General features: G+C 41.5%; 1 protein-coding gene across 1 annotated transcript in view; it reads right to left on the bottom strand.

Moving 5' to 3' along the window:
* Positions 1–761: 761 nt before the first annotated feature.
* LOC102428192 (protein LEG1 homolog) overlaps positions 762–10,856 on the bottom strand; it is a 24,266-nt gene continuing 14,171 nt past the window's right edge. Inside the window, exons 3-7 of the mRNA XM_014461106.1 lie at positions 8,106–8,192; positions 7,396–7,580; positions 4,641–4,741; positions 1,116–1,354; positions 762–965 (exon numbers count right to left, since the gene is read on the bottom strand). Of these exons, the coding sequence (XP_014316592.1) occupies positions 865–965; positions 1,116–1,354; positions 4,641–4,741; positions 7,396–7,580; positions 8,106–8,192 (713 nt within the window). The 3' untranslated portion in view covers positions 762–864. The remainder of the gene's footprint in view (positions 966–1,115; positions 1,355–4,640; positions 4,742–7,395; positions 7,581–8,105; positions 8,193–10,856) is intronic.

Genomic DNA, 10,856 nt, shown 5'->3' with positions numbered 1-10,856 from the left:
CATGAGGACAGCAGGAGGGAAAGCCACCTTCTTGTCAGTACTCATTATCTCTTATTAAAAGTGAGAATTTTTGCCCTGTATGGTCCTGAAATATTTTTTTAAAAGCATGGACTAGAAAAAGAAGTTTAGAAAATAACTTTTTCTAACTTTGAGAGAACTAAAAGCCTTCCAAAACATTTTTGATTAAGAAATACTTTCTAAATTAATAGTTCATTTTTAAGTGTCTTAAAAATCCAAATTCATCATCTAAATTTTTATTTAAAATTTTCTGCCTCTTGCTATTGACCATGAAAATCTATTCCTTAAATTCCATGAAATTAATTTAGATAGAATAACATCCAAAATTCAAGCCAGGTTTTATGATATTTATTAATTTATTGGCATTTATTCAACTATTCAACTAAATTTTCTTCCTTTTTTTTAAAAGTGAGCCCAAGATTCTTCTTCTTTTTAAAAAAATATATTTTTATTGAAGGGAAAGGAGAGAGAGAGATAGAAACATCAATTTTGAGAGAGAATCATTGATTGGCTGCCTCCTGCATGCTCCCCACTGGGGATTGAGCCCACAACCCAAGCATGTGCCCTTGACCAGAATCAAACCCAGGACCCTTCAGTCCTCAGGCCGACGCTCTATCCACTGAGTCAAACCAGCCAGGGCTCAACCACATTTTCATTGAACAGTAAACATTTTATTATTAATGCTAATTCAATAATTATTAAAAACAAATTAACAACAACATGAATTAAAATATAGACATAGACAAGACAAAATTATGCAAATATGCAAGACTAATTGTTGAGAACACTTTTTCTCAAGGAACTATTCTCATAGATTTTTGTTTTATTACAGATTTCCAGAAGTACTTAATTAAAATAGTGAAGGATGAATTCCAAAATCTCTAGAAACAGTTCTCTTGCAATTTCTGACTTCATTAAAGTTTTCCATACAATGAAAGACAGTGTTCCTAAAAAATAGTAAAGATATTTATGAGTTGAGATAAAACTTATTTCTTTAGACATTCTGTTGTAGTGATTTATAACAATGATTCTAATGTTTTTTCATTACTTATGAAATCAGCACAATAAGAATTTTCAAAAGTTAAAGTGTTTCTTACCTGTATACTTATGCACAATGTGCAAAAGATTTAGAGTAAGCAGGACACTTTTCTGAAAGCCAGTAAAGTCACTGATGAAGAGGGGTCGGTCCCCACTAAGGAGCACTCGTGTGGGCAGACCTTTCTGGAATTCATAAGTTCTAATCAAAGTTGTAGGAAAGAGGGGTGGAGCTAAATAATCCACAAACAAAGCCCAATTTCTTCCAAAATCTGCTTCTTGTTTAGAATAATACCTTAACCTACAAGACAAGGGGTGGAGGGAAGTTCCCATTTATAATTAGTCAACTCAGAATTTTGCAAACTCAATTTTCAAAACAGATATTTTGTTCAAAACTACATCCTACTACTTTTTAGAATATGGATTGTAGAAACTGGCTGTTGATTTTAGCTCTTAGATTTGAAAATTTGAAAAGATTTCATTAGAATTTTAAATCTGGAAATTACCATCCCCGAAAATGGTTTTAGTAGAATACTTTTCCCTTTTCATAAATCCTGCTCCATTTGCATACATGCTGAAATGTGACCAAGTCTCATTATTTTAAAACTAGAGGCCCGGTGCACGAAATTCATGCGCAGGTACGGCCCCTAGGCCTGGCCTGCGATCAGGGCCATCTTCCCCAGGTGCCCACAGCCGGCCCTGCCCCCTGCTGTCACCCACCCCCGGTTCCCGTTCGCCATCGGGTGATCGATACCTGATGGCCAGGGGAAGGGACCGAGAGGGGGTCAGTGTGCCTCATAGTAACTGGTCCAGCGGTTATTCTGGTCATTCTGCAGTTAGGGTCAATTTGCATATTACTCTTTTATTATATAGGATGTAAAGATATATTCAAAGAAGATTAGCAAAATTTCTGCTGAATTTTGATATTTTTAAAGGAACATGTGATTTCCATTTCAGGTAACCACTAAACAACAAAATAGCTTACAGACTATTTTTCTTGCTTTTTAGGTAGCTTGGTATTTTTTTTTTTCTGATAAGTCCCCCTTATCTGAAGTTTCACTATCCACAGTTTTCGTTACCTTTGATTCAAAAATATTAAATGGAAAATCCAAGAAATAAACAATGGTTAAGTTTTAAACTGTATGCCGTTCTGAGTAGCATGATGAAATCTCTCCATGTTCCACTCCATCTTGGGAATGTGAATCATTCTTTTGTGCAGCATGTCTATGCTGTTTATCTCTGTACAGGTTAGTCACTTAACAGCCATCTGGGTTATGAGATTGACTGCTATAATATCTCAGTGCTTGCATTCCTGGTATAAATCCCATGTGGTCATGGTTTATAATCCCTTTTATATGTGGCTGAATCCTGTTTGCCAGTATTGTGTTGAGGATTTCTGTGTAGGGATCTTTGAATGTCAGTTTGCAGGATACATAGTTTTATAAACAGAAGAGCTATAAGGGTAAAAGCAGAGTCTCTGGAGTTAGACAACCCTTGACATAAATCTTCCTGACACTATCAATCTGTGTAAACTTCACAAGAGTTACTATCTATAAAATTTATTGTTGTAAGAATTGACTGAGAGATGAGAAGAAAATCCATAGTTCAGATTCTGTCATGCAGCTATTAAACAATATTCATATAGGTATAGGTTGACACCTATGTAGACAGCCATGTAAAAAAGTTAGAAGTTCAGGATATAAAGTAAATGTGTTAGTAAAAAAATAATTAACTTTTGTACTTATGTTTCTACTAAGATCAACAAGAGGTGTTTGCTTATTTGTTTTCCCCTGAGGTGGTGTGTGAAAAAAACAGGCACATACACATTTAAACTTACTCATCAAACAATTCATATGGATATTATTTTGCCTCAGGTTATTTATAAATTTGATCTATTGAAAATTAATCAAATATTTCCAAATTAGTCACATTCAATAGTTTGGAATAAATGCAATGAGCATAAAAAACAAACAAAATAAGCACATAATAGAAATTCAATCATAAACAAAATCTGCAATATCCTTAAATTTTAACCACTTGAAGTAGTGTCACACTTTCAAGAATAAAAACAAGTTTTCTCATCTCTAGGAGAAGACAAAGTCATAAGTTGTCATCAAAACATTTTTAGACTTCCTCAATCCATCAACAAAAACTTGCCTCAGGGAAATGGTTTGGGAAACAGAGTTTGGCAAGCCTCCAATCAGTGTCATCTTTCGAAAGTCAATCCTTTAGGAACTGGCCATTAGGAACTGGGGCCCATTGTATAAACATGTTTCTAACGAAAATTGATAGCTATCTTACCTGAGTATTCTCATACTGGTAACTCAACTAACTTAAAATCCACGAATCCCTGAACTCTGCATCTCCTCATAACCCAATTCACTAATAACCCAAAACTAGATGAGAAAAGTGTTCTCCTCAGATATTGAGGGTTGCTCTCATCCTCCTCCTAGAGTTGATATTAAAAATGCAATTTTCTAGTTTAATTTCAGATATTGAGGGTTGCTCTCATCCTCCTCCGAGAGTTGATATTAAAAATGCAATTTTCTAGAAGAATTTCATTTTGCATGTGATTGGGAATGTTTGCAAAAATATTGTTTTATAAACTATTTTCTATAAACTATAATGACTTGATCTCAATTACGATCTTTAGGTTGCAACCCCCCCTCTACTTGCTTGACCAATAACCTCAAGTTTCATTGGCAGTCATAGAAATAGCCAAGCAGCCGAGTCACACAAAAAAGATGTGATGATGGCTACAATTCCAATTTATTTCACAGAATGCCAAGAGGATGAAGTTTTCTGTGGACCAATATGAAAATCATCTTTGAAGCAATACGAAGAGCAAACATATACAGAACAACATGACTCCTAAATCTGTTGTTTATATCTTAATTGAATATGTGGTCAGTGGGAAAGATAAAATTAGGTGGTTAACAAGAAGGCCTCAAGCATGTGTGCCTGTGCTTATATGTGCTCTTTAAACCAGTCACTCATCCTTTCCTTCTTTCTACACCAGATCTCACTCTGGATGCCTGATACTACCCCAAATATAGTGTCATTCACTTCCAGACCAAGTCATGCTGCCTCATTCAACCTCATTTGCTATAAAATTGGGAGACTTTTAACGTCATTTTAGCTCTTCAGTATGATAACCAAGATGCCTCTTGGATAGCTCCTTCCAAATATGTGTTAACCAAGTTATTTTCTCTAATCAAAATGATGCAGAGATCATATAATTATTTGTCATTACACTCCCTGGTTTATAAACACCGCTTTGGGTAAAACAACCTTTTGTTTGTTTGTCTTCTTGGACTTCTGGTTTGATTTTGATTTATTGCTTTTTATTTTGTTATACTTTATAATACAAATCCGCTTTTTCCCATATTTTTCCTTCCTACTTGTAAAACACGTTTTACTTTATCCAGTAAAACATTTTCTTGTCAGTTTTTTCTTTATCTGTAATACCCCCCATAGTTGACATATTGGTAAATAGGTTAATTGAAAAACACTTCAATGAAAAAGGTAATGTAAGATGGAAATATTGTTACCATGTAAAAACAAAATAACTTTAGATCCATTCTTACCTGTTGTGAAAATTTTTATGAGCAACCTCCAAGGATGAGACATGTGCAGCCCATAAGTACTTCAGCAGGTCATCAAAACTACTAGAATTGGATTTTAAATGCTGTCCAAGAAGAACAAGGTTATATTATTTAAGCAATGATAACTGTCTCTCTTCCTGAAAAATCAATTCTACTTACAAATATAATTTTTCAACATCTAAATGAGGGGAGTTTTTTCCCCTAAAAGTTAAGATATGAAAGATTTAATGCTTAAAAGTCCCTAAAAGCTTAATATTACTTATATTAATTACTAGTGATGCTGAACCCATTTGAAAGCAATAAACCATGTGTTTTAGGATTTTATACTGTTCAGAACCAGAGCTTTAGTATTTTATTGTATTTTGTTTACTTGTTGTTCTCTGGCCATATAATGAACTTTCTACAAAGTCTTAAGAGTCAGAAATGGGCCCTGACCGGTTTGGCTCAGTGGATAGAGCATCGGCCTGCAGACTGAAGGGTCCCAGGTTCGATTCTGGCCAAGGGCATGTACCTTGGTTGCGGGCACATCCCCAGTAGGGGGTGTGCAGGAGGCAGCTGATCAATGTTTCTCTCTCATTGGTGTTTCTAACTCTCTATCACTCTCCCTTCCTCTCTGTAAAAAATCAATATACATATATATATATATATATATATATATATATATATATATATATGAGTCAGAAAATGGGGTAAATGGGAGGAGTAGAATATTTTTGTCTAATTATATGAACTAGAGGCCCAGTGCACAAAATTTGTGCACTCGGAGGGGGGGGGTCCCTCAGCCGGCCTGTGCCCTCTTGCAGTCTGGGATCCCTTGGGGGTTGACCACCTGCTGGCTTAGGCCTGCTCCCTGGGGGATTGGGCCTAAGCTGGCAATCAGACATCCCTCTGGCAGCCTGGCAGCCGCGGGGGATGTCCACTTGCCAGCAGGGAGCAGGCCTAAACTCCAGTTGGACATCCTTAGCGCTGCTGAGGAGGCAGGAGAGGCTCCCACCACCACCGCTGTACTGGCAGCCATCAGCCTGGCTTGTGGCTGAGCAGAGCTCCCCCTGTGGGAGCGCACTGACCACCAGAGGGCAGCTCCTGCATTGAGCTGCCCCCTTGTGGTCAGTGTGTGTCATAGTGACCAGTCATTCCCAGTCTTTCTGCTGTTAGGGTCAGTTTGCATATTACTCTTTTATTATATAGGATAGAGGCCTGGTGCACGGGTGGGGCCAGATGGTTTGCCCTGAAGGGTGTCCCGGATCAGGGTGGGGGTCCCGCTGGGGTACCTGGCCAGCCTGGGTGAGGGGCTGATGGCTGTTTGCAGCTGGTCACACCCCCTTCAGGGTGGGGGTCTCCACTGAGGTGCCTGGCCAGTCTGGGTGAGGGGCTGAGGGCCGTTTTCAGGCTGGCTGGTGACTGAAGCTCCCAGCCTCTCCTTTTTTTCTTTTTTTTTTTTAATTCTAGGATTTATTTACCTTCTATAATTGAGACTTTGTTGCCGTCACTGGAGCTGAGAGCCGGGCTCCTGCTCGCTCCAGCTCTGAGGCCATGGCCTGCTGAAAGCAGGTATCTGGGGTTTGTTTAGCTTCTATAATTGAAACTTTGTTGCTTTCGGAGCTCAGAGCCGGGCCGCGACAGGCAGGGAACCTTGGCTTCCTCCATCACTGGAGCAAGCAAGCCTCCTGCTCGCTTCAGCTATGTGGCTGCTGGCCGCCATCTTGGTTGGGTTAATTTGCATATCGCGCTGATTAGCCAATGGGAGGTGTAGCGAAAGTACGGTCAATTACCATGTTGTCTATTATTAGATAGGATATAAAGATCTGTAGAGGGAAACTTGTTTGGTTTTAGTCATTTACTCTTTCACCCATGGCACTTTACTTTAGATATCAATATTTGATTCTGATTGTCAAATGATTGTTTCAGTCAAGTTATATCCTATATAATAAAAGCCTAATATGCAAATTGACCAAATGGCAGAACGACCAGTGGAACGACAGGTTGCTATGGCGCACACTAACCACTAGGGGGAAAACGCTCAATGCAGAAGCTGCCCCAGCCTGCAGGCCCCAGGCCAGCCAAGGCAGGTGCCAGTGGAGTCCCCTGACTGCCCTGCCAGTCGCCCCACATAGGGAGGCGACCTGCAGCGGTGGTGATGGGGGGGTGGGGCTGGTGAGCGGGAGGCGCCAGGCCGGCCAAGGCAGGTGCCAGCAGGGCTTCCCCCGCCCGATTGCCCCACCAGTTGCCCCACAGATCAGCTCTGATCACTGGCGAGGCCTAGGGAGCATACCCATGCCCAAATTTTGTGCACTGGGCCTCTAGTTTGTTTATAAAGAGAGTTGAAATAATCTGATCAAATTCACCATAACCTATATTATATATGTATTTCTATATAGGTTTTTGCATCGTTGGCCCTGAAATTATAATAAAAAAGAACACTTTATGCTCTATTAGATCATAATTCTCATGTGTTTGCATATAATTCATTTGGTGTGAGAAAAGTGGATAGGGTAGCCTCAATACTCAATGGGTAATGAGGGTGCTAATGTGATATGATGTCATTCAGTAATCAACTCATTAATATTTCTGTCATTATAATAAATATGTTAATATTAAGAACTTATTTTTTTAAGAATTTGTTCAATGCCTAAAAAATTCTACATTAAATATATTATTCAAAAATTGTCTGGTGACCCCCAAAAAGTATTAATTAAATTACTAAAAAACAAAACAAAACAAAAGCCACACACAAAACCTGGTAAAATTCATTCCACTTTTTCATTGCTTCTGGAAAGGATGAACGACAGCTAGAAACATTAAAACAAAAACTCATCTGATCCTTGTATGGTGGCAGCAATGTGACATTGTCTGATGGTATCCCCATTATGCCAGAATCAACTGCAGCAAGGAAGGGCATTGCAGAGAGATAAAAATTAAGGTCTGTGTAAACAAAAATTATGATTAATATTATTAGCATACAAAAGAGGTTGCTTTTGAAGTAAAGAAATCTATCATGAAGGTAAACCCACAGATTGGGAAACGTGGTAAACCTTAAGCAGTAGTTCTGGGCACTTCAGAAACTATCAGAAATTTCCCTTATTCTCATATGCAACTTGAATGTGCTTCTCTTAAGGACCCTGCTCTCCTAAAGCAGAATGGATTTATGCTGTGGATTTATTACTTTAAAACATAAAAAGATAATAATGGCACTTAATGTGCCCCTACCAGGGCTGGGGATCAAGCCTGCAACCAAAGTACATGCCCTTGATGGGAATCAAACCCAGGATGCTTCAGTCCACAGGCTAATGCTCTATCCACTGAGCCAAACCAGCTAGGGCTGAATTAATTTGTTTTGTAAAAGCAGTAATTCTGGTGTTTGTTTTTGTTCCTCTATTTGGGATTCAGGGTTAAATTGTTTTGTGGAAAGGTCATCAATTTGTGATTTGACTTCTATATTATACTCACCGGCCCACCAACTGTCTACAGAGATGCACAGATGATCCCCAGACTTATGGCCGCAGTCTGTTCTTTGGGTGGGGTCAGCTAATCTGCCTGGAAAAGAGGGAATCCAGATTCGGGTTTACTGGACCATTTCTAAACTGTAGATTAAAAAAAACGAACAAACAAACGTGCTTGCCTCTGGTCATTATATATTCTGAGGAATTTTTTTCTTATCTTCCCATGGCAAGAATACATCATTCTCAGTAGCCTTTACCAAAAAGTGTTTTGTTTTTTTTGTCATTCACATTTTTTTCAAGAATAAAATTAACTCTATTTTTGTTATTATTCAAACCCAAATTTCTACTATCAACTTACCCCATTTTCCAATTATATTATTTCTCTAGCAAAAGTTAGGTATCTCCTGTAATCCCAGCATTTCCTTCTCTCCATCTCCTTTTCTCTCCCATGTGCTACACTAATTCCAAGCTCTATTCTTTAGTTCATTCTATTTTTTTCTTCATGGATTACTTAAAAAAAATCCAACATTTCACCTTGTTTTCAAGATTCAATTCAAATCTTATTCTATGTCTAGATTATTCTAGCTCACAACACTCTCACTTTTATCTAGTATGTTTTTATTCGCAGGCATTTTATTGTCTTGGTTGTATCATTTCTAATTTTCCTTCCTGTGTTATAAGTCCTTTGAGTGGAGGCATGGAATCTAGCATAAATTTCTGTACACTTTTCATAGCCGTCCCTTTTCCCCCATTTTTCATCTCTGATGGCACTTCTTTATCTTGTCTTAGACTCCCAATATTCTCTTCCCAATTCCAACATTTTTCTAGGCAAAATTTTGGCTAAGCAATAAAAATGAATAAACTGATGTATGCAATCAAATGAAGAAATCTCAAAAGAGATTTATTCAATAAACCCCGAATCCACGGCCGCGCGTTTTAGGACTTTGAAGGCTCAACCAGCTCCGCTCGGTTCTCGAGCCCCCTGTTCCCTAATCTTCTGTCAGAGACAGAAAACCTGTGGTTGCCTGTAAAGTTAGGTATTGAGGTGGGTGACAAGTTAGTTGGGAGAGTAGGGAGGCAGGGAAAGAGTGGACAGAGGGTAAAAATGGTTCTTTAAAGGATGAGAATACATTTTTCTTTCTGGTCATTGTTGATGGTCCTTAGCTTGAAATACTTATATGGGTTACTTTTAAAAAAATTAATCCTATTTTGATTTTCTCTAGTTATGTCATGTAGTTTTACTTCAATTAAATACTAAGTAAAATCAACCACTAAAAAAGAGAAGAATCCCATTTATTATGTTCTTGAGTGAAAATAAAATTTTGCAAGGTATCCAATCCAACATTTGACCTTGTCATTTGTGCATTACTGAACCCAGGGTAGAAAACTTTATGGAACTTACTAGAGGCCCCGTGCACGAATTTGTGACAGGTGGGGTCCCTTGGGTTGGCCTGCAGAGATCAGGCCCCAGCTCACGACCCCAGCCTCACAGCCCCACAGCCCTGCCTGGCACCCTGCTGTGGCCTGGCACCACCCCCTCACCTGCTCTACCATCCAGACTGCAGGGGCGATCAATCGGGGCTGGGCCTCCCCTCCTGGCTCCCTCAGCACCTGGGAGCTGAGTGGCAGCTCCGCCCCCTGCCGCAGCCTCTGGTCGCCATCTGCAGTACGATAGGCAGGGCGATTGGGCCCCAGCTCACACCCACCTTGTCCTGGCGCCACCTGCTCACCTGCTCCACCATCCCACCATGTTGCCGCTCTCTTGGGGCCCATCGGGGCTGGCAGTGCTTCCACTGCCACCTGCTGTCAGCGCAGTGTTGCCAATGCCTGCCATGTTTTATGCCGCTCCCTGGTGGCCAGCACATGTCATAGCGAGAGGTCGAACTCCCTGTTTCCTGGTCGAATGACCACCCGAGGGGACAATTTGCATATTAGCCTTTTATTATATACTAGAGGCCTGGTGCACAAAAATTGGCGGCAGGGGGAGGGGAGGAGTATCGCTCAGCCCCACTTGTGCCTTCTCACAGTCTGGGACCCCTCGGGAGATAATGACCTGCTGGCTTAGGCCCGCTCCCGGGTGGCAGAGGGCAGGAAGAATCCCTAGGTGCCTGCCCCACAGCCCCTGGTCGACCTCAGAGCAGGGCCGATTGGGGAGTTGGGGCACCGCCCCCATCATGCACAGAGCAGGGCAGATCGGGAGGTTGCAATGCCACCCTCCATCAGGGGGGTTGGGCTCCGTACCCTGTCACACACAGAGCAGGGCCGATCAGGGGGTTGGGGAGCTCCCTCCTGTCACCCACAGAGCAGGGCCGATCAGGGGGTTGGGGAGCTCCCCCCTGTCATGCACAGAGCAGGGCGGATCAGGAGGTTGCGATGCCACCCTCAGTCACACTCAGGGTAGGGCCGATTGGGGGGTTGGGGCGCCGCCCCCTGTCACACTCAGGGCACGGACGATGGGGAGGTTTCGGTTCCACCCCGTCACACACAGAGCAGGGCCCATGGAGGGGTTGGGGCCCCGCACCCTGTCACACACAGAGCAGGGCTGATCAGGGGTTTGGGGCGCCTTCCCCTGTCAGGCACAAAGCAGGGACGATCAGGGAGTTGGGGCGCCTTCCCCTGTCATGAACAGAGCAGGGCGTATAGGGAGGTTGTGGCCCCGCCCCCTGTCACACACAGAGCTGCAGGGCGATCAGGGGTTTGGCGCTGCCCCCTGTCACGCTGCTCCAGAGGCCAGGAGGCCTCGCAGCTCTGCTGGATC

The sequence above is a fragment of the Myotis lucifugus genome, unplaced genomic scaffold (genome assembly GCF_000147115.1).
Source record: "Myotis lucifugus unplaced genomic scaffold, Myoluc2.0 scaffold_150, whole genome shotgun sequence".
NCBI lineage: Eukaryota > Metazoa > Chordata > Mammalia > Chiroptera > Vespertilionidae > Myotis > Myotis lucifugus.
This window is presented reverse-complemented; position numbering and strand designations above follow the sequence as displayed.